At 38.2% G+C, this 24,970-nt stretch overlaps 1 protein-coding gene across 13 annotated transcripts in view; it reads right to left on the bottom strand.

The window, feature by feature from the left end:
- LOC101745407 (bromodomain adjacent to zinc finger domain protein 2B) overlaps positions 1 to 24,970 on the bottom strand; it is a 120,711-nt gene that overhangs the window by 45,238 nt on the left and 50,503 nt on the right. For 8 of the 13 annotated variants that reach the window (XM_062672575.1, XM_021352649.3, XM_021352651.3 and 5 more), the window contains exons 4-16: positions 13,630 to 13,788; positions 11,508 to 11,682; positions 10,561 to 10,652; positions 9,278 to 9,421; positions 7,223 to 7,353; positions 6,647 to 6,741; positions 5,530 to 5,547; positions 5,087 to 5,171; positions 4,545 to 4,667; positions 3,378 to 3,486; positions 2,986 to 3,081; positions 2,006 to 2,119; positions 119 to 196 (exon numbers count right to left, since the gene is read on the bottom strand). In XM_062672575.1, coding sequence (XP_062528559.1) covers positions 119 to 196; positions 2,006 to 2,119; positions 2,986 to 3,081; positions 3,378 to 3,486; positions 4,545 to 4,667; positions 5,087 to 5,171; positions 5,530 to 5,547; positions 6,647 to 6,741; positions 7,223 to 7,353; positions 9,278 to 9,421; positions 10,561 to 10,652; positions 11,508 to 11,682; positions 13,630 to 13,788 — 1,419 coding nt within the window. The remainder of the gene's footprint in view (positions 1 to 118; positions 197 to 2,005; positions 2,120 to 2,985; positions 3,082 to 3,377; positions 3,487 to 4,544; positions 4,668 to 5,086; positions 5,172 to 5,529; positions 5,548 to 6,646; positions 6,742 to 7,222; positions 7,354 to 9,277; positions 9,422 to 10,560; positions 10,653 to 11,507; positions 11,683 to 13,629; positions 13,789 to 24,970) is intronic. The other 5 variants (XM_012696411.4, XM_012696415.4, XM_062672596.1 and 2 more) reach the window with 1 other exon arrangement.

Genomic DNA, 24,970 nt, shown 5'->3' with positions numbered 1-24,970 from the left:
TAAAAAGAGTAAACAGCTTTATGTTGCACGCTACAATTTCAAAGGTAATTTTAGTCATTATGGATTGCATTCATCTACATAGGTGGAAAGTGTGATTATACGGGGGTCGTGCACTCACAGGATCTGTCGTTGGAAGCGCTGAGCGAGCTGCTGAGTGACGTCAGTCGGGACAGCGCATCTGAGGCTTGAGTACATGCTGAAACATTACACAGTTCAAATCGTAAATATGTGCTTTATTCCTATAGAAATACGGTATGTTTTTGTTTGGACGTATTCATATTCATAGATACATTTCATTCTACATCAGCCTTTCCCCTTGTGGGCGCTGCAGGCCTAAAGGCGGGTGGTAAGAGACCCAGAAAAAAAAGGGGGCGTTGTGTAGAGGCTTGAAGGTGATTTCATCTAAGAAGACTTTTAGACACCGACTGAGCTCTCGCTATAGTGGTATTTAAGTAGGTGAAAAAATGGGGCCACTAAAAATAATTGTTTCTCAAAGTGGGCGGTAGAGAAAATAAGTTTGGGAACCGTGGTGCACTGAATTATGTCGATTCTGTTACTGAGCGCCTGGATTTCCCTTCTTTTTTAAATTTTAGTTTTTTATGTCTCGTAGAAATAGATTAATTTTCAGGATCTTCCAATTCGTCTTTCCCATAATCTATTAGATATTCTGGCGCCTTAGTAACAGAAATTGTTATCAGTAAAAGGGTTAACAAACACATTTAACATGTACAGTCGCGTATAATGACAGAAATCAAAAAAGGATAAATGAGTCGTCTATTATCAAAGGTGTCAATCTGTGCATTTGGACAAAAAAAAATTATTGATATGTCAATACAGATTGATTTGAATATAATCGTCTCCTTCAAAGAATACGGTTCAAAACCTGCATTAAATAAAGGTAAATACTTAACCTGTTATTTATCTAAAATGTCGTTCAGAAGAGTTTTGTGACTGCCAACGGAATACAAAGTCAATAATTCGTTTTTCTGATTTACCAATAATTGTCCAAAAGTCAGATTGCCGGCTTTGATAATAGTCGACTCAAATAAGAATATCTGTAACTATTTTTCGCAGCGCACGCGATGTAAAAAATATTTTTGGTAATTTTTTTACACTTTGAGTCACATTATTGGATTTTTAGTAAGGATACCTTATTTAAAAAAAAAAAAGAATATAGCCTATGTCACTCTGGGATAGTGTAGCTTACAAACTGTGAAATAATTTTGCAAATCGGTTCTGTAGATTCGGAGCCTATTCAAGACAAACAAATAAATCTTTCCTCTTTATAATATTAGTATAGACGAGATAACGAAAACCTGCAAGTATTAATTGAAGCCGCACTGTAGTTAGTGCCGTTAGTAATGTCGTGGGCTGTGGTGTTAAACTACAAGGATTGGTAATCGTCACAATTATTTCAGCGGCGAAGCGAAACTATCCCTTGTAGTTTTGAATCTCTGTTCTAACATCATCGAGATTTCGATCTCATATTAATTAGAGTTTCGCGGCATTTACATTATGACGACTTTTGGCCCGAAAACCCTTAAATGGTGATTGTAGACGAATCCTCTGTTGAAAGTTTCGTTTTGCTTTTCATTTATTTAAACCTATATATATAAAAATGAAGTGCTGTTCGTTAGTCTCGCTAAAACTCGAGAACGGCTGGACCGATTTGGCTAATTTTGGTCTTGAATTATTTGTGGAAGTCCAGAGATGGTTTAAAAGGTAGATAAATATGAAAATGCTCGGAATTAAATAAAATTAACAATTATGTTTTTCCTTTGATATGTCCCCCTTCGGACGGATTCCTTTTCTTTGTTTTAAATTTATTTTATACAAAAGTTTAGGTCTTTTATTTACCGATTGAGGCACTACGAAGTCTGGCGGGTCAGCTAGTATCTAATAAATCCTAGGACAATGTGGGACTATTTTTGCATAATCCATTCTTTAAAATGCAGTTATTAGTATAGACAAATTTTGCTTTGGTTCATCAACTCCTCGTACTCACAGGGAGTGGGCTTGAGCGATAGGTTCAGGGGCTTGTCGTCGTCAGCGGACTTGGAACCCAGGTCCAGAGGGCTGTGCTCGCCACCGATGGACTTGCTCATGCCGACTCCTGACTCTGAAACCGAGAACCAGGTTATTAGACTCGCAAAAATATTATTATATTATGAGAATACTGATGTACAACCCGGTGGTAGATTCTGCGAAGCACGGATCTTGCTAGGGTTCGTGTTAGCAACGTCGTCAGGTTTGTGCCCCGTGAGCTCACCTACTAGTTAGGATTCCGCTGAAATAGCCTCTCAAGGCAATCAGCTTGGGTAGGAAAAAAAAGGTGTACAAACTCTTTCTTCTTCAATATTTATGTATGGCATTTGGTTCAAATGAACTTCGAAAATTTGATAGCTAGTATTCCATCAGTAATTACGTAAATTTATAAATTTTATAGGTTTGATTTTTATTAAACAAGCCAAATCCTTTATCGTGAAGTCTCATTCGTGAACCTGTGTCAAGTAGTCAAGTTAATTTGAAAAAAAAAGTATCAATTTTTCTAATGAAATACGTACTCAAAAAATGTTCACTATTGACTTCCACGGTGAAGGAATAACATCGTGTAATAAAAATGAAACCCGCAAAATTATAATTCCGTAATTACTGGTGGCAAGACCCGTTGTGAGTCCGCGCGGGTAGGTACCACCGCCCTGCCTATTTCTGCCGTGAAGCAGTAATGCGCTTCGGTTTAAAAGGTTGGGCAGCCGTTGTAACTATACTTGAGACCTTAGAACTTATATCTCGAGGTGGGCGGCGCATTTACTTTGTGGTTGTCTATAGGCTTCAGTTACCACTTAACACCAGATGGGCTGTGAAAAAAACAAAAAAACCCGGCTGCGGGATTCGAACACCGGACACTCGCATCGTTCGATACCGGCGCACCGTCTTAACCTTGAGGCCGCGGCGACGTTAAAACTAAAGGAACTTTATTATCACCTCCTGAGGGCGTAGCACCAGCCAGCTGCCTCTCCAAAGCCGCTAAGCTGACGCCGCTCTGACTAGCTATGGTCTGTAGCAGCTCCCGAGATATACCTGTGACAGAACTTCAATTAGACGATTGCCCTTATTATACTCCTTTGCTGGTACATAGATAACTGATAGATATTTTAAAAAATACGCACGTTTGAAGGTTGGGGCAGCCGTTGTAACTATACTGAGACCATAAAACTCATATCTCAAATTGGGTGGCGGCATTTACGTTGTACATGTCTATGGGCTCCAGTAACCACTTAACAACAGGTGGCCTGTGAGTTCGTCCACTCATCTGAGTTATATTTTTTTTTTGTTACATATTTATTTACCAATTAAATTGCAGCTAATAATCTAACCTGCGTAATCGGAGAAGTTATGCGGCGGAGTTGAATTGTGCGCTCTCTCCTGCTTGCCGTGGGGTAGTCGGATCACTTCCACCGAGGAGCGAGACGCGCCGTACTCGTCCTGGAACAAAACTCGCAATGTACGCGCAGTGTCCGGGGACGCGCGGGGTCAACACACGCCCCGGATCGAAAGGCGTTATACCGTACAAGTGAGATTTTTGGTCCTCGTATGTCGAGGTAAGTAGCAGCATAGGTTCTGGATATATATTAATACTAGCTGTACCCGTCCGCTTCGCTGGGCATTTAAAATTAACATTATTATTTCTCACCCCCACAAAGATTCTCATCATTAACGCCCCTGCAACTGGTGTAGGGAGTCCAACACTCATATAAATATTAGCCTATCCATTAAGTACGTGTATATTCTACATGGATACCAAGTTTGAAGTCAATCGGATGCACTGTTCAGTAGTTATAACGGAACATCCGTAAAAATCACTGTAGATTTATATATTAGTATAGATTAGTATAGATGTTTTAGCGTTTATAAGTGAGTCGACTATTATCAAAGCCGGCAATGTGACTTTCGGACAATTATTGGTAAATCAGATAAACGAATTATTGACTTTGTATTCCATTGGCAGTCACATAACTCTTCTGAACGACATCTTAGATAAATAACAGGTTAAGTATTAACCTTTATTTAATGCAGGTTTTGAACCGTATTCTTTGAAGGAGACGATTATATTCAAATCAATCTGTATTGACATATCAATAACATTTTTTGCACAGATTGCCACCTTTGATAATAGACGACTCAAGTATAGTACGAGGAATACTAGTTTGGGACCAGGTGACCGACCGTGTGTGATTAGTTCTTTATTATTTATTTATTTATTTAACATGACATAGGCCTTGACCTCGTCCGCTCATACGTAGGACTTGAGTCCGCACGGGTAGGAACCACCGCCCAGCCCATTTCTGCCGTGAAGCAGTAATGCGTTTCGGCTTGAAGGGCGGGGCAGCCGTCGTAACTAAACTGAGACCTTAGAACTTATATCTCAAGGTGGGTGGCGCATTTACGTTGTACATGTCTATGGGCTCCGGTGACCACTTAACACCAGGTGGGCCGTGAGCTCGTCCACCCATCTAAGCAATAAAAAATAACCGTGTACTCACCACCTTAGGCCTCTTACTCGGTAGCGGCGCGCTTCTGTCCCCTGACGACGGATGCACGGACACTTGTGGAGGGTCCAAGGATATGGTCTTTTTCCTGCCTCTATTCGTGGAACCGGGGGGCGCCTGCCAAAGATATATCGTAGAGGTTAGAACGAGACGTACGAGGCAGGGTGAGTGTGAACGAAAGAGACAAAAGATAAACTGTTGATTGGTCGATCGATATTCAATAGTAAAATAAGAAATAGCCACGTTCTATTGTCTCCGCGTCGGTTAATGATCGATGATGTATGATGAAATCGAACACAGTGGGTGATTCTTTTTTTGTATTCATCACTACTATAATTATTTTCGTATTATCAAAATTAGACCATATTCAACGATACCTCGAGAATTTGATTTCTTTGTATTGCACGTGCTCTTTTCAGAAACTTTTCAGAACTTTCCAAATAATCATTATAACACTAAAGCTCGTCAATAGTTACTGAACAAAAACATTTCACATAGGAAATTGTATTGAACTATTTTCTGTATAGATTTTTTACCTTGGGACCCGCCAGGGATGAGGTGTACTTGATGATTTCCGTATCCGGGGGTAGCCTCACTCCCCCCAGTACTGACGCCGGATCACTGTACCGTAACCAAAACAATAATGAAATTATTATGGGAACTTTTTCAATGACAATAACTAATTAATTCAATAGCACAGTTATAGATCAAATTTGACAACGCTATAAAATATAACCAATTAAGATCTTTATTATGATGTTAAATATATTCGTTGTCTCGTAGAAAACGCATTTAACTATAAAACGCGCAATGTACATCAATCTATTATGTATTTATCTTATTTTGATATATCATGACTGAACACTTGTCATGAAGGGCTACGTGTTAATCTTACATTTTGGTAACCGGTAAGGTTTTGTTTTTAAACATTTTTTATCTTTTGTTTTTAATTTCTCTAACAACAAAAACTTTATCTTACCCGCCTTCCAGAGCCGCACTAACAAAAAAAAATATTTTTAAATTATGTTTGGATACATGGTTTTTGTTTTAAATGGATTAATCTAGCCGGAGAAAGGGCCGCCTAAAACTCGAAGTGTCGTCGTCTACATTGACAATGTTATTAACATGAGTGCTGCTGGACAAACAACATGTATAATTAAACTACACATCTCTAAATAAAGTGAACAAAAAAATAAATTTAAAAATGTACAAAAACAATTTTCTTTTTTTTTTTAATTCTTCCGTGTACTGTTTAGTATAAAAATTTGAGTGTAAATAGAGCCAAAAAATGTGTCAATGTAATCTGCAATACCCGAAGATAATAAAAATATGACGCAAGAGGTCAACGACCCGACGCAACGTGTGAGGCAAAGGAATTCTCTTTCTTTAGTTCAAGGACCCGTGAATGTTTTAATTTTTTTACTTAGTTTACACTTAGTGAGATACAGGGTGTATATTTTATATACTAAAAATCATAACTAATCAAACAGTTGCTTAAACAACTGTAAGTATATTTATTTTATTTATTTATTTAAAAAAGTACTGCCACATCACATACATTTAAAATTGAAAATAACTTAAACTATTTAATTTATATTGGCATATTAATTTATATATAATTGGCAATTCGTCGGCTCGAAGATGGAATACGGACTTTTTGGCGGGAACGCAAGGAGTGAAGTTGCGTGATTTGTTTTATTTTATCTATTTAGTGTTTCTTCGGGTTTAAATGAGTAATAATGGTGGTTTATTAACTGTTTAATATCTGTGAAAGTGCACAAATGTGGGAAAATGAAACAAAGCCGCTGGACGTAACTTCTCGGGATCCTCCAAAAAGTCCATTGAAATAATCTTAGTAAATGACCACCATATTACTGTGATTATATGTCATCCCATATAATCTCAATTCATTTCATTTAATTTCATTCCAGTTGATTAATGTCTCAAATTAATCATCTTCATTTCATTTCACTCCATAATATCATTTTTCATAAAAATATGAATAATATAAATTAAAATAAGACATGACTTAAAGGTCTCAGTTACCAGGTCATAAAATCCCTTAAAAAAAAAAAGATGGAATACAATAAGTATACCTTAATATTGTGTGTGGAAGTCCTGTGAGGGAGTCAAATCCGGCGTGTCGGTCCTTTTCTGAACCCATTCCGAAGGGGTATAAGGGAGACATATTCTGTAACGAAAACGATTACCAGTTTCAAAACAATTATTTTGAATTAAATATTTACATATCGTGCTTGGTTCACGGGAAGCTTTGATGTGGGTATTGTGCTTTCTGTTTTTGGGCCGATGAGTTATCCGCTAAAGTGGTTTGAGTAGTATCATATGTGATGTATGTAGGTGATGTCAACGATCTTCTTACTAAGGCACCGGAATATCTAGTAGACTTGAAGGAAGACGATTCCGAAGATACTTCTAAAATTTTTCTATTGGTGTTAGGACCTCTTGTGAGTCCGCGCGGGTGGGTACCACCACCCTATTTTTGCCGTGAAGCAGTAATGCGTTTCGGTTTGAAGGGCGGGGCGGCCGTTGTAACTATACTGAGACGTTAAAGCTTACATCTCAAGGTGATGTCTATGGGCTCCAGTAACCGCTTAACACCAGGTGGGCTGACGACGTAAGGAGGAGGAGGAGGACGGTCCTCAATGGCGTACCTTGCCCTTAGCGGCGGCGACGGCGGCGTGGTAGGCGCCGTGCGCGGCGGCTTGCGCCAGCATGAGGTCCCCACGCAGCAGAGCAAGCTCGCGCTCCTTATTCTTCGACGGACCTGACGACGACGACTTCCCTGCAAAGGAACGTTCATTACTCAACGGTAGGAGCATAAATACGATTAAACTTTTTATGCGGACTAGTGGTCGTAGTAATCGAAATTCGACTATAATTAATTGAAATTAAAAGTTTAAACATTATTATGGTTCTATTGTCAAACACTATTATCTATATACTAATATATAAAACTACAGTAGTTTTTACGGATGCTCCGTTATAACTACTGAACCGTGCATCCGATTGACTTGAAACTTGGTATCCATGTAGAAAATACATGTATTTAATGGATAGGCTAATATTTATATGAGTATTGGGCTCCCTACACCAGTTGCGGGGGCGTTAATGATGAGCATCTTTGTGGGGGTGAGAAATAATAATGTTAATTTTAAACTTCCAGCGAAGCGGTCGGATACAGCTATTACTTCTATAATAATACAGATATAAATATATTCTATATAATAAAGATTTCGTCAAAACTACATTATAGATAACAGACTTTAAAAAATAACAAAAGTTTCATAATTCGTCTTCTCGCATTAAAACTGTATAATCTCAAAACTTACTAATTTTGCAGGAGAGTGTTTTAAGGGTTTAACATGTGATATTTTTAATATTAATCATCTTTACAACATTTATTTTTTTATTTTTGCCAATTACATTATCTGTCTTTTAAAGTAAGACAAAATTGTGTATTAATTTTGTTAATAGTAGTCAAAACATAGGTAAATATTAAAAAAAAAACTAAATTTCGTCTTTTGACAGTATTGATGAGAAAAATACCGGTGATACCAAATGTTTACGCCTATTTACCCAATTTCGAACATTTTTGGACATTGTACACTTTTAATGCGAAAATGAGAGATATGTTTCTCTATTAAATCACTTTTATGTGGATCCTTGTGTAGTTTCTCAGTTTCTTCGAGTGTCCAACGACCTCTGGACTCATTTTGAAATGCTGTACTTATCTTTTTAAGACTTACTCCTAAGAACCTCAACATCTAAGAACAGCGATCACTTATCCCGCCCACTAAATTGTTTTTAATATGCACAATTCCATTCTGTTCTACTTTTTCATTTATTTAAGATAGGCATGGATATTGGAGGTGATTGCATGCAGCAGAGAGATGCGAATGTTGCGATGGATGTGTGGAGTAACGAGAATGAATAGAATACGGAATGAATATGTTAGAGGAAGTCTGAAAGTGGCACCTGTGACAGAGAAGCTGAGGAGTGCGTTTGGGATGGAATGGACATGTGATGAGACGAAAAGAATATGAAAGGTCACTGGGAGAAGGGCAGGATAATGGTGATGATGAGACATGGATATTGGAGGGCATGATTGTCAATACCCTCCAATATACATGTCATGTGACAACGCAAATGCCTCAATTACAGAGGTGCTATTAGTAACCGGTTCCCCATAGAACAAATGATAACTTTCCCACAGAACAAATGATAGCTTCCCCACAGAACAAATGATAGCTTCCCCACAGAACAAATGATAGCTTCCCCACAGAACAAATGATAGCTTCCCCACAGAACAAATGATAGCTTCCCCACAGAACAAATGATAGCTTCCCCACAGAACAAATGATAGCTTCCCCACAGAACAAATGATAGCTTACCCACAGAACAAATGATAGCTTCCCCACAGAACAAATGATAGCTTCCCCACAGAACAAATGATAGCTTCCTCACAGAACAAATGATAGCTTCCCCACAGAACAAATGATAGCTTCCCCACAGAACAAATGATAGCTTCCCCACAGAACAAATGATAGCTTCCCCACAGAACAAATGATAGCTTCCCCACAGAACAAATGATAGCTTCCACACAGAACAAATGATAGCTTCCCCACAGAACAAATGATAGCTTCCCCACAGAACAAATGATAGCTTCGCGACAGAAACGAACGGTACGGTACAAGTACAATACTCACTGGACTGCGAAGAGGACGGGTTAGTTTTGGCCGGCTTGTGCTGATGGGGCGCTGACACTAGACTGTTGAGCGAGGCCAGACTCGACAACGACTGGGAATGCATTGTTGAGGGAGACGAGGTCTTCGGGAACCCGTAATTGGAACCTGAAAATTAAATCACACTTTAATTTTTCATTGTTAGTTTGAAACATAAAAATATACTGTGGTGCAATTGAAAAAGAGTAAATAGGTGCTATAGAGGTTTCTGTACGTAAATAGTTGCAGGTACGTAACTAGGTGGAGGTACGTAATTAGGCGAAGGTACATAATTAGGCGGAGGTACGTAATTAGGCGGGGGTGCGTAAATTGATACCAAACTTCTACCTTTCTTTTAAATGGATAAACACTCCACTTGGAGCACTTATATAGGATATTGAACAGTGGGTTTTAGTTGTGACAGATAACTAAAAACATGTTCGGCTCCGGAAATAAATCAATTAGTGTTTGGTTTAGTCAATCTTTTTTTCCCCTACCTAAACTGATAGTCTTGAGAGACCAATTCAGCGTAGACCTTAACTAGGAGGTGAGCTTACGGGGCTCAAACCTGACGACGTTGCTAACACTAAGCCCTAGCAAGAGCAGTTTTTGCAGAATCTACCACCGGATCGGAAACGCGACCCACGGAGAGGATCTAGCGAGAAACTCGAGAAAATGTTTACTCTAAGCCTGAACCTTCATATTTTAAACTGTTACGAGAGACTTGGCAGAGAGCTAATTTTGTCACATATAGAGCATTAAATGAAAAACACCAGATGGACATCTCCATTGTCAAACGAGGCTGTTAGTAAGGTATGCCTTTGCAAAAATCTTGCTTGTATTGCTTGTTTTATTTTGTCTATTTAGTGTTTCTTTAAGTTTAAATGAGTAATAACGGTGTTTTATTAACTGTTTAATAACTGTGAAAGTGCACAAATGTGGGAAAATGAAACAAAGACGCTGGACGTAACTTCTCGGGATCCTCCAAGAAGTCCACTTAAAAAAATCTCAGTAAATGTCCACCATTTTACTGAGATTAGATTTCATCCCATATCATCTCATCTTATTTCATTTAATTTCACTTCATATTATCATTTTTCATAAAAATAAGATTATAAACTAAAATAAGACATGACTTAAAGGTCTTAGTTACCAGGTCGTAAAATCCCTTGAAAAAAAAGAGTATATGTCACAACATTAGCCTCAGCGTCATGTGATGATGAGCTCTGTGCCTCTTTTCTACGTTATCCAGGAAAAAAAGTACTCACTCCAGTCCGCCATATTCGGTTGCGAGGAGTTATTCGTTGACGGACTCTTCTCCTTGGCGGAAGCGCTTGATGATGTACTGCTCCGGCCCGATCTGAAAATGTATTTATCATTTTAAAGTAATAAATAAATATTTACTAACAATCACGCTACGTTAACTGATCCCGTGATAAGTTCGTAAAGAACTTGTGTCAGATAACGGAAATAAATGTAAGATTTTTATTATACATTTACGTATATTTAATATACATCCATAACCCTGTAAAATATATTTTTATATTAATCATACGAATATCTTCCCTTGGCGGGATTCGAACCCGCGACCCCCTTGTGTAGTGACCATGTCACATACCATTACACCAGACGGCCGTTACATGAGAGCCGTAATGAGAAAACAATCAGTTCAAAATTAATTTCAATAGAGTGAAATATGCTTTTTTTTAGACAAGTATTTTTTTTTCCTACCTAAGCTTGCTTGAGCCTTTAGAGGCTATTTCAGCGTCGCCTTAACTAGTAGGTGAGCTCACGGTGCTCAAACCTGACGACGTTGCTAACACGAACCCCAGCAAGAGCGGTGCTTCGCAGAATCTACCACCGGATCGGAAACGCGACCCACTGAGAAGATCCGGTGAGAAACTCAGTGGGTTGTGTCTGTGGGTTAATTTACTCGTCGAGCCATTCGTCGCAAGCGACGGTTTCGATGAGAACGATGTCCGGTGCTTGAGGTACTTTAAAAGCACCGTTAGTGGATCGGGAGGATCCGGAATGACGTGTTTGGGGCGACGTCGACTGCTTTCCATTCTGTCCGCAGGATCGGGAATGTAATTTCCAGCGGCCACGATGAGAGGGTTCTCGTTTCGTGCCGCTTTATCGAAATGGTAACTCTTCTACTACCAAGATATTTGATTGACCCTGTACTGTCTATTGTAACTTTCAAGAATTGGATTACCTCTCAGATCTTCCAGGCGGCTTGACTGGCTTGTTCTGCTTCATTCCGCTTCCAGATAAAGCTGATAGTGCGGCATACGGATCGCCCAGCGGTGGGAAGTTCAGGCCTGAGGCTTGGAGACGAGCGAGATAGTCCTGAGCGGCTAGGTGTGAAGCCATCGACCACCATGCTGCGCCTGAGCCGATAATATACATATTTCATACATATTTTACTTATTTATAAGTACATAACTAATCTGGCTATAAATACTGTTACAGAAAATACTTTTCTTTTTTTTTCAACCTTTGAGTTTGGAACCTTTAAATTTGGTTGGAAATTTTGGAAAACCTATATATATACGAAGTTGCATCTTTTGTTAAAACTTGTCCCAATAGATTCACTAAGATGTCTAATGTGGCAAACAGAAATCGACGCGACGATAAGCTATGTTTTCCAAAAACCAAAACTACATTAAAGAATAATAGTATACTAGGTATGAGCGTTAGGATATTTAATAAACTACCGAAGAAATTAAGAGACTTAGATGATTTTAATTTTAAAAAAAACCTAAAAGGTAATCTTATTAGTGAAAATTATTATCACATAAATTATTTTCTTAGGGATGACATTGAAAATAAATGGATTTTTAATTATTAGTTGAATTATGGATGAATGAATGGTAAATTATATAATATTATAACTATGCACTGCACTAAAATTCGCATGTCAAGTAATGACAAAGCATACACGCTGCTTTTGATTTATGTAATAACTCATTTTCACTATGCTTGGCGAATAAATGATTTCTTTCTTTCTTTCTTTCTTTCTTGGTAAATTATTTTTAAGTCGGGGTCAGTAAGGGTCAGTGATGGTTTGGTGGGGCGTGTCTTATCAATGAGTCACCAAATTACATTTTTGTAAAATGGTAAGAGACTCCGCACCTGGTCACAAGGCACGAACTACCCATGAAACCAACGTTACGGCTTGAAACCGTTTATAAGAGCCGAAGCCCAGACCTCAAACCTTTAGACTTGAAATTATGGTCAGCTTTAGAGGACACGGCCTGCTCTAAATGACACGGTGACATTGAGTCTCTCAAAAAATCTTTGGAGCAAGCAGTGGAGAAATTCCCCTTGGAAACAGTGCGTAAGTCCATAGGTTCGTGGCCAAACAGATTAAAGGCCTGTATAAAAGCCAAAGGTGGCCATTTCGAATCGATTTTATTTTTTATTTATTGCGGAGACTTTAATAAATATGTAGGCATATATTTTAATAATACTACATACTTCATTTAAAAAAAATGCATTTTCATCTGTAACAGAACTTATAGCTGGACCAGGTATATACACTTATAAATCAAATTCGAAGTCCTAGTGTATGTACCTTATGATCGTTGATTATTAGGATATAATAGTATTTTTTTTATTTATTCTGACGACTAGCTTTATGGATTAGATTGCTAGATTTGTAAACGCTGTGTCAATTAAATCACCGTTTTATTGACGAGCGTGCTGCCCACCTTATGGTGGGTGGTTACCATCGCCCATGGACTTCAGCAATGCCAGGGATAGAGCCAAGCCGCTGCCTAACGTTGGAGATTGCCGTTTTAATACGCTTTTATTAGCTTCAGACGTATGTATGTTAGAATGTAACAGAATATTTGAACATGATTTTGACCCCCTTCAAAACGTCGGATTAACTCGAAATTTGGTGTACTTAATAAGGACCGATGAAACTTCAATAATAAATAAAAAAATTAAAAAAATTAAATTCTACTAAAAAATTAAAAAACAAATAATGGTTTTAAAAAAACTAACAAAATACGCTTTTATAGAAGATCCAACTAAGAAATAGAAGATAAATTTTAATAAATTTGAATTAAAATTAGTGCAAGGGTGCTTTTCAGGATATTATCAAAATAAACCTTTTACTCATATATCTGTTCATAAAATATTTATAACTACTGATACCATGCACCCCACGCTTTTTTTGCAATAAAATCATTTTTTTAAATTCAAAATTATAAAAATTTTATTTTCTATTTTTTTGTTGGATTTTCTATAAAAGCGTATTATAGTTAAACTGTTATTTATTATTTTTAATTCACCAACAATACGTTAATTTACAGATATCGGGTACTGACTTGCGGCCGGATGCAGGCCGAGCGAGGCTGCCTGGTTGGCGGCGACCCCGAGCGTCGTCGGCGGCGGGTACCGGGATCCGAAGCCGAAGAGCGCGGCCTGCGCTTGAGCCTGGGCCTGCGCCGCCGCCCCGCCGGCACTCCCATCCCTGCCCCAGTACGCTGAAAAGAAAACACATCGTTTTATTTAACCTGTGACAAACCGTGAGTGAATGAGTGAGTTGGTGAATGAGTGAGTTGGTGAATGAGTGAGTGAATGAGAGAGTGAGGGACGACGCTTGTAGCTGGAAGTAAGTATTGTACTTTTTGACGAAGCATGTTGCTGATAACTATATTTCTGTAATCTGACGAAGCATGTTGCGGATAATAACATGTACTTTTAGGTTAGGAATATTATGTTCTTTTTTTTAAAATAAATTTGTGGTTTTAATAGTTATCAGTGAGATGTGAGTGAGTGAATGAGTGACAAACAGACCGCCCACCCTTTTTTTTAACGCTGGATAATACATTTACATATACCCGGTCGAGGGGGGTAACGGACCGGATTATGTCGGACTCCGGCGCATCCTAAGAGGAAGAAGGGGAGAAGAGAAGGACCGAGGTCTCCTCTACCTCCCCCAATTTCTCACAGGAGACAACGCCTTGAAGAAGGCGCGCGAGACACTTGCTCCGCGGAACCGACTAAACCCTATCGAGCTCCACCGCCTACACGAAACTTACGGTAAACAGACTGCCTACCTGATAGTGAGCAGCTACTGTCACTCATTGACATCGACAATACCAGGGGCACAGCCAAGTCACTACCTGACGCTTCATTATTAATTATTTATATTTAACATACATAAAGGTCACGACCCTCAGCATTGGATACGATGCAAGGATTTTACTGGTGGTAGGACCTCTTGTGAGTCCGCACGGGTAGGTACCACCACCCTGCCTATTTCTGCCGTGAAGCAGTAATGCGTTTCAGTTTGAAGGGCGGGGCAGCCGTTGTAACTATACTGAGACACCTTAGAACTCATATCTCAAGGTGGGTTGCGCATTTACGTTGTAAATGTCTATGGGCTCTAATAACCACTTAACACCCAGATGGGCTGTGAGCTCGTCCACCCATCTAAGCAATAAAAAAATAGGAAGATATTTAACATTGTATGTAGCCAATTGAGTTTGTACTATATCTATATCGAAGGGTGAAAGGGTTTAAGCTTCATTTATCTTCGTAATTATGGGTGCGTTTTATTTGGTATTGGCATCAACGATCTTCCTACTAAGGCACCGGAATATCTAGTAGACTCTGTGAAAGACGTATCCGAATATACTGAGACCTAAAAGACTAAAACATATATTAACAGACAAAAGAAGGCAAAGTTAGGCAATCCAGGCACCTTAGTAACCGAAATCGATATAATTACTTCAGTGGGCCGCGTAGCACGTCATCTCGGATCCTCCCGATCCACTACCGGTGCTTCTAGGTACTTCAAGCACCGGTCACCGTTCTCGTCGAACCCGTCGCTTGCGACGAAGGGCTCGACGAGTAAATTATCTCTCAGACACAGCCCACTGAGTTTCTCGCCGGATCTTCTCAGTGGGTCGCGTTTCCGATCCGGTGGTAGATTCTGCGAAGCACGGCTCTTGCTAGGGTTCGTGTTAGCAACGTCATCAGGTTTGAGCCCCGTGAGCTCACCTACAAACGTTAGGTTACGCTGAAATAGCCTCTCAAGGCTCTCAGATTAGGTAGGAAAAAAAAAAAAAAAGTGCCGCGTAGGTCACCGGTGACCTACCTACACGGCAGGCTAAGGGTTAATAACTTAAAAGCTAATGTCCGGGTCTCTCGTGCGCCCTAATATGGCTATGGTAGCCTATCTTATTCTTGAACGTACGCAAACTAGCTGACCCGACAGACTTCGTAGTGCCTTAATCGACAAATAAAAGACCTAAACTTTTGTATAAAATAAACTTAAAACAAACAAAAGGAATCCGACCGACGGGGGACACATAAAAAGGAAAAACAAAATTGTTATTTTTATTTAATTCCGAGAATTTTCATATTTATCAACCTTTTAAACCTTCTCTGGACTTCCGCAAATAATTCAAGATCAAAATTAGTCAAATCGGTCAAGCCGTTCTCGAGTTTTAGCGAGACTAACAAACAGCAATTCATTTTTACTAGAGCTTCCGCAGCAGTCGAAATTCGACTATAATTAATTGGGATTGTAAGTTTGTACACCATTATGATTGTACATATTTTATACTTCTATAATCACAAATTTCGCTAAGGCTACACTATAAAAACATATTAATAAAGACAAATATTTAATCTATTCTCAATTTGACCACCACAGACGTCAAGAACAAAAGTTTGACAATAAATAGTATGCATGCGTGTGTGCATCAAATACATGGTATGTAGTGTGTGTAATGTTTTCTTTATTGATTTAATGTATATTGTATGCATTATTTAAAAAAAATATTAGCATTGTGCACTTCTTCTCTATATTCTCTATAAGTGTGGAAAATTTCATACTCCTCCGTCCGCGCAATTTTCGTAAAAAGGGATACAAAGTTTTTGCTTCACGTATTAATATATAGATATATGTAGATAGATTTTTCGCTTAATACGGAATACACCGGGCGTCTTATCCTTTAGGCCGCGACGACTATTTTGTTTACAGCTGCAGCAGTAATAAAGGTCAGTCCGTATAACCCAGAGCTATCTTTGATTAATTTAAAAAGCCAAGTCGGATAAACAAAGGTACGGATAGATTTAAGAAATTTAATTTAGATTACCGTAAGGTTCAAATTACTTTAACACGAACCTCAAAAGAAACTGTTAAGCTTATCTTCGTCCTGAACCACACGACTGTTCAATTCCATATGTCTGCGATCACTTTTTTTTTATTGCTTACGTGTGTGGACGAGCTCACAGCCCACCTGGTGTTAAGTGGTTACTGGAGCCCATAGACATCTACGACGTAAATGCGCCACCCACCTTGAGATACAAGTTCTAAGGTCTCAAGTATAGTTACAACGGCTGCGGCTGCCCCACCCTTCAAACCGAAACGCGTTACTGCTTCACGGCAGAAATGGGCAGGGCGGTGGTACCTACCCGCGGGGACTCACAAGAGGTCCTACCACCAGTAAAGGCACCACTAGGCAAAAAATGATTAATAAATGTTTATTAACGAATTGTTTTCTTATAACAACTCACAGATCTATCATTTCACATAATAATATGTAAATTTATTTGCGCCGGCAAGTATTTAATCTATATTTGAGTCGACTATTATCAAAGCCGGCAGTGTGACTTTTGGACAATTATTGGTAAATCAGGAAAACGAATTATTGACTTTGTATTCCATTGGCAGTCACAAAACTCTTCTGAACGACATCTTAGATAAATAACAGGTTAAGTATTAACCTTTATTTAATGCAGGTTTTGAACCGTATTCTTTGAAGGAGACGATTATATTCAAATCAATCTGTATTGACATATCAATAACATTTTTTTGTCCAAATGCACAGATTGCCACCTTTGATAATAGACGACTCATTTGAGGTGGACGATTCTATGGTGATTATTCTGATATGAATTATGTGAGAGAATATTTTATGTTTATTTTCAAAGACAACTTTACAATACTGAACATTTACTATGTTGGAGTTATTAGTATTTACGAAGCGACCACGTATTTCGATATTATCCCTTTAAGAGCTTCAATAGCCGGGATCACTTCCAAGCACACATTACTGGTGGTAGGACCTCTTGTGAGTCCGCGCGGGTATGTACCACCACCCTACCTATTTCTGCCGTGAAGCAGTAATGCGTTTCGGTTTGAAGGGTGGGGCAGCCGTTGTAACTATACTTGAGACCTTAGAACTTATATCTCAAGGTGGGTGGCGCATTTACATTGTAGATGTCTATGGGCTCCAGTAACCACTTAACACCAGGTGGGCTGTGAGCTCGTCCACTCATTTATGCAATAAAAAAAAAACATTCATTACCGTATAATTTCATATCCACACGACCTCCCACCAAACACATAAGCCAGTGATTCTGAACCTTTTTTTTGTTGCGGCACATATTTAACGATTTCAAAATTTGGCGGGACACAAAGAAAAAGATAAAAATTATTTACTTACTACTGATTCAAATACATTTGCCAATTTTAACGAAAGAAAAGGTGCAGTAACTACTATGCAACACCTTGTGAATCCCAACTATCACTAAAACAACACGTTTTGTACGCAGAAGTGGCAAGTGTGCGCCGACTTGAGACATATTCCTATGCACGCCGCTTCATCATAATTTGGCACTAAGAAAAACCGCGTTGCAAAGCAAATAATAAAATAATTTAATTTTTTGTGGATTTCAATATATATTCATGTTAAAAATATTTTTCTTTTTAAATGATATAATTTAATAATATTAACATTATTATATAATTGCAAAATTTGGCGGCACACTTTTGAAATTTGGCGGCAAACAAAAGTGCCGCGGCACAGTGGTTGAGAATCACTGACATAAGCGAACGGAAACCGCGTATTATCTTTTTAAAAACTATATTTCGTGAGACAAAAAACAAACATTACGCCATTGTGTGAGTCACCTCAATATGAAGCCGTTTTCGACTGAACGACCATTAACAAGAGTGGACAGTGCCTTTCGCGGCACTTAACATTGATCAATCCCTGTTTTTTTAATACGCTTTTATTAGCTTCAGACGTATGTACGTTTGTAAGGGAATCTTTGAACATGATTTTGACCCCCTTCAAAACGTCGGATTAACTCGAAATTTGAAGAAAAAAAAATTTTATTGTAAAAAAAAAGCGTGGGGTGTATGGTATCAGTAGTTAAATATTTTATGAACAGATATGAATAGAAGGGTTATTTTGATAATATCCTCAAAAGCACCCCACGCCTTTTTATAATAAAATAATTTTTTCTTACACTATTTTTAATTCAAATTTATTAAAATTTATTTTCAATTCTTTAGTTGGATTTTCTATAAAAGCGTATTTTGTTAGTTTTTTTAAACTATTATTTATTTGTTTAAGTATATGGATAGACTAACATCCGATGTGATGCTAAGTAGAGATAGCAAATAGACATCACAACTTGAATTCCACTGGACGCTTCGAGACCTGAGAATTTTCAACTATATCTATCTTAAACTCTTTAAACTATAAACGCATGTGTCTTCATCCATACTAATATTATAAATTTGTTTGTTTGTTTGTCTTTTTTTCTTTCATGTCGAAACAAGACAACGGTTTGACACACGCTACCTTTTATATCTAAAACCATCTTTCTCTCGGGAAACTGTTTTATTATTATGAGTATTGGCAAAATTACGTAACACTTTAGAAAAATTGACACTTTTCCTTGAACATGCGCGAGTTGTAAGAGTAAAAGATATTATATTATACATGTAGCTATTCTTTTAAGTAGGCATGTATAATAAAACAATATTTTTTGGCGAGCGAAACTCTGCTTATCGCATTTGCTCAAAACATTCTCGGAAACACAAGACTATAATATCACCAAACATGCAATTAAGAGAAATCAAACAACAAATATAGAAACAAGTCTATCTACCCTATAAGGCGGAAATCGTAATGATATAATTATCCGGCCCATATAAATCTACTCCATTAGGCTTAGCCAATATAAAACAATATCCTATAGTAGTGAGGAAACAAAGATTTAAGTTAAACCTTACAATCCATTCAAACGAAAATTACCCTTATTGCTAATCGATAAGAACTTTATTAACAGTATATTGCATGTTTCCTTTAGGTCAGATTTTTGATTGTCAAAAGAATTTCAACCTTTACTTAAAGACACAAGAATTATGGCGACGACATGGTGTTTGTCGGAGCGATGGGCGCGGGGGCAGTAACCTCGGACGAGTTTACTTATACGGCATGGGATCATGAAAGCGCAGGGTTGTCAAACAATATTTATTTAAAGTTAGGATCGTCTCGGAGGTGATAAATCAAAACATTCAACACACATATTATGGCTTAGAGGTTTTATGCACGTCAATCATGCTCAAAATCGCGGGTAGCACACTGAGTACTTGCTATTTTACTATTGGCAACCTGTTAACAATATAATTACGTTATAATGACTTGAGTGACCGATAATATTAATATTCGTCGTTTTTACTCTGACATTGTCAGTCCGCTGCAAAGAGACAGACAAAGCACCATGAGATCAAGATAATAACTGTATTTATTAATAAAGTCGCGATTATCACTAAATAAATTAAACTGAATTTTGTTTGGAGTTTTGATTAGTGAATGAGTAATCCCTTTTTCACTTTGATATATTTTTTTAATACTGATATGAGTGAACGAGCTTACGGCCCTCCTCATATTAAGTCATTATCGATGTCAATAGGCGTGGGTGACGCAACCCACCCTAAGGTATTTCTCAATTGTACAGTAATGACGCAGTTTGTTTTGATTTTTATAGCACGATGTTATTCTTTTATAGTAGAAGTCATTCATGAACAGGGGCTGTGTAGTTCAATCGAAAAATTGGTAACTACGGGATTTGAACACCAACACTACCGTATCGCTCGATACGATGAACCGGGCGTCTTATCGCTTAGTCCATGATGACTTTGACTTATTATTATTACACATAATTTTGTGGAAATGTTTTTTTTGGCCATTACTAACTACGCCCATAGTCACAACTCTCAACCAGGTGAGTTTCTGGCGGGATTTTGTCGGTTCGCGTTTCCGATCCGGCGGTGAATTCAGCGAAGTACTGCTCTTCCTAAGGGTAGTGTTAACAAATTCACTCACTAGGCTAAAAACGATTGGGTAAGTAAAGAATATTTTCAAGATTTATTATCTATATATATAAAAATGAATTGCTGTTCATTAGTCTCGCTAAAGCTCGAGAACGGCTGGACCAATTTGGCTAATTTTGGTTGGAAGTCCAGAGAAGGTTTGAAAGGTAGATAAATATGAAAATGCTCGGAATTAAATAAAAATAACAATTTTGTTTTTCCTTTGACGTGTCCCCCGTCGGACGGATTCCTTTTGTTTGTTTTAAGTTTATTTTATACAAAAGTTTAGGTCTTTTATTTATCAATTGAGGCATTACGAAGTCTGCCGGGTCAGCTAGTACGCAATATAAATTTTAACAATAAGACAATTAACTAATAAAAATTTAAATGAATTTCGACAGCCCTACTGGAAACACATTCACGCACTCGTAACGACAATATGTCAGCGGCTCCGGACAAAGACGCGGGCGCAGTTATTAGCGCGACCGGAAACCGAGATCAATCCAAATAGCAACGCATAACAATTTTAAAACGCACAAAAACAGACTTTAATAGATTAAACGTATGATATATATTCACAAAGCCAATTATTATTGACATTCAGGCACTAATCCGCCGTTGATATGTGACAATTATTTGGCTTACATTACCAGATGAATGTACAGTAGCTCTATTGTTCATTACTATGTTATACTACTATGTTATAAAAGTATGTTTAAGTCGTCGTGGCTTAAAGGATAAGACGTACGGTGAATCCCAGGCGGGTACCAATTTTTCTAATGAAATACGTACGTACTCAACAAACAAGACCTCAGAACTTATATCTCAAGGTGGGTGGCGGCATTTACGTTGTCGATGTCTATGGGCTCCAGTAACCACTTAACACCAGGTGGGCTGTGAGCTCGTCCACTCACCTAAGCAATAAAATAAAAATAAAAAAACTTGTTCTCATATCATATTGGCCGCTCGATTCGGTATCTTGTCTGTTTGGCACGAAGCAATCATGCGGTCCGATTTTAAGGGTGGGCCGTGATACGATAAAATCAAGACTAACTTCATTTTTAAGTTGCGCGGATGGTTCATTTTATGACGAGTTTCGATTCCGGGAAACGGTCATGTCGAATGATCGATATATTTATGAGTATAATAACCGTTAGAAGTATGTTTTATGGTTTTTTTTTCCCTACATAAGCTGATAGATAGCCTTGAGAGGCTATATCAGCGTCGCCGTAACTAGTAGGTGAGCTCACGGGGCTCAAACCTGACGACGTTGCTAACACGAACCCTAGCAGGAGCCGTGCTTCGCAGAATCTACCACCGGATCGGAAACGCGACCCACTGAGAAGATCCGGCGAGAAACTCAGTGGGCTGTGTCTGAGGGTTAATTTACTCGCCGAGCCCTTCGTCGCAAGCGACGGTTTCGACGAGAACGACGACCGGTGCTTGAGGTACCTAAAAGCACCGTTAGTGGATCGGGAGGATCCGAAATGACGTGTTTGGGGCGACGTCGACTGCTTTCCATTCTGTCCGCAGGATCGGGAATGTAGTTACCGGCGGCCACGATGAGAGGGTTCTCATGTCGTGCCGCTTTATCGAAGTGGAGTTTTATGCGTGCATTTATCTGTTTATGTATATCAGATGGATGAAAGGCGATTGCATGCAGCAGAGATGCGAATGTTGCGATGGATGTGTGGAGTAACGAGAATGGATAGAATACGGAATGAATATGTCAGAGGAAGTCTGAAAGTGGCACCTGTGACAGAGAAGCTGAGGAGTGCACGTTTGGGATGGTATGGACATGTGATGAGACGAAATGAAAATGAGGTTGTTAAGAGAGTATTAACTATGAATGTGGAAGGATGTGGAGGAAGAGGTAGACCTAAGAAGAAATGGATGGATTGTGTGAAAGACGATATGGGTAGGAGGGGAGTGAGCGAAGAAATGGTATATGATAGAAGAGTATGGAAGGAGAAAACATGTTGCGCCGACCCCAGGTGACTGGGAGAAGGGCAGGATAATGATATGTATATCAGAGGCCGCCTCCTTCGTTTGCCGCTAGGGGCGCTGTTCTAATTCCATAGAGTTAGCTTTTACGCGATCGAAAAGTAAAAAATCTCACACTAAGTATACTAGTCACTAGAGCGATTTCAAAACACAATATAAATCCTGCATCCAATGTTGAAATATGAGGTTGATTTACAAAAGCGGAATAGGAAAATGGAATTAGGATTGTCGGCCCAATTTATTTGGTGCTTATAACTTTTTAAATCTGGTACAGATGTTTCCTCAAACCGCTTTTCTATTTACTGCTATACTTAAAATATTATAAATTATCGGTCATGTAATATTGAACGTAATATCGATTTTGCATTTTCGTAACCTCATTCAGTTTCAATATTCGTGTTAAATACGTGCATAATGAAAATAATCAAACAACACGCAAATGTTTTAAATCTGTATATATAAAAGAAAGTCGTGTTAGTTACACTATTTATAACTCAAGAACGGCTGAACTGATTTGGCTGAAAATTGGCGGGGAGGTAGCTTAGGATCAGGAGAAGGACATAGGATAGGTACTTTTTATCACGTTTCTGTGGGATGTGACATAAAATGTGGTATAACAAAACGCAACAGATATGAAATAACAAAACGCAACTGACAGCTAAACGTAATGTAGTTTAGGTTAATTATGGTAGAATTTTGAAGTTGACCGGTTGATGTGTTTATTTCGAGTTTCGATTAGCTTATTGTGCCGAGATAGGTAATCATTAAGAAAGCCATGGCGCGACCAACACGATCAAATCTTTCCCGACGAAACCGTAATGCAACTAGGATTCGAAACTTTGCGAGTGAAAGGGCTGAAGAAGAACAAGAAAATATAATAATAACAACTAAAATACATGGCCAATAAAGAATCATTAAAATACTTGCTTTTTTAATTTACATTAATTATCCAAACAAAAAAATTACCTTGATTAAAAGTCTGTTCATTTATTGCCTCTAAGGCGGAACAAAGTTCGCCGGGTTTGCTATTCTATGTAATATATAAAGTCGGTGTGAGTATGTTTCCTATTTCGATGTAATCTATACTTATTTTAATGTTATAAAGCTGAAGAGTTTGTTTGAACGCGCTAATCTCAGGAACTACTGGTCCGATTTGAAAAATTCAGTAATTAGATAGACCATTTAATGAGGAAGGCTATAGGCTATATAACATCACGCTAAGACCAATACAAGCGGAGCACCAATAAAGAATGTTTCAAAATCGTTTTTTTTTTTCATTTTGAGAGCTTCGGCTGCGTGCACTGAAGAAACGGTTAAAGTTTCGCTAAATTAATGTATGACAGAATTGTTCCTCTTTAAAATTTCTATAAAAAGTCCGCGACAGCATATGTCTATATGTTAAGGTTAGCTCACTATAACGTTTTTTATGCTAACCAAATTTGTTCTAAAATAAAGCATTATTTGTGAACTATTCCACTCGGACGCAGTCGCGGGCAAAAGCTAGTTCTTTATATACCAAATAACTTTAGATTTCGATGTAATCTTCAGATTCGCTTAACACGATAATCCTGTGTAGTTTGGTAGCCATTTCATCAAAATCAAACCAAATATCGGCCAGCAAATTGGGCCGGGTTCTAATTAATTCCAATTCACAAATAATACAATTCATGATGCATTACCATACGAATCATTAACAAGCGCGTAAATTACTCACACGTATGCGCATTTATCTTACTCAACGTTTCCGTCGCGTTTAGAAAGTTATTTATTTATAGTTTCCGATATACTCATAATAAAACGATGCGTAGAAACATCTCGAATAATGTCACCTGCGGACGAACTTATCGTTTCCGCCTCTATATTATACCATTGAGCATACGATTACGTAATACTCGTAGTAACAGCTTAGCTGTAATAGCCTCATAGGCTACCAGCTAATAGGTATGGGAAAAAGTAAAAAGTTTGTAGGCAGCGGCTTGGCTCTGCCCCTGGCATTGCTGAAGTCCATGGGCGATGGTAGCCACTCACCATCAAGTGGGGCGTATGCTCGTCTGCCTACAAAGGCAATATAAATATAAATAATAATAATAATAACACTTTATTTAACACCATATGTACAGAGTGAGCAAATAAAACAAATAATAGTCGGTGACATAAATTGGCGGCCTTATCGCTGAAAGCGATCTCTTCCAGGCAACCTTGCAGGGACAGGAATAAGCGAACTGGACGGTGCTATATCATAATAAACTTACATAAAAATATATACATATATACACATGTGAAAAATAAATACTAAAAATATGCAAGTAAATACAAAATAAGTAGAAACTTGTACAGTTATATTGTAGGAGCCATATTATTGTGCAAGGTAGTGCGATTTATATATACAATATATATTAACACCACCTCTTTGTGGTACGCATTTAACAGTATATTACTCCGAGGGTTTGGTGGAGTAGAGCAGGAACTTAAATTGATGTCAAAAACTGGAAAAAGAAAGCCATGAATAGAGGACTCTGGATAGACATGCCGGACCA

Source organism: Bombyx mori, chromosome 2 (genome assembly GCF_030269925.1).
Source record: "Bombyx mori chromosome 2, ASM3026992v2".
NCBI lineage: Eukaryota > Metazoa > Arthropoda > Insecta > Lepidoptera > Bombycidae > Bombyx > Bombyx mori.
This window is presented reverse-complemented; position numbering and strand designations above follow the sequence as displayed.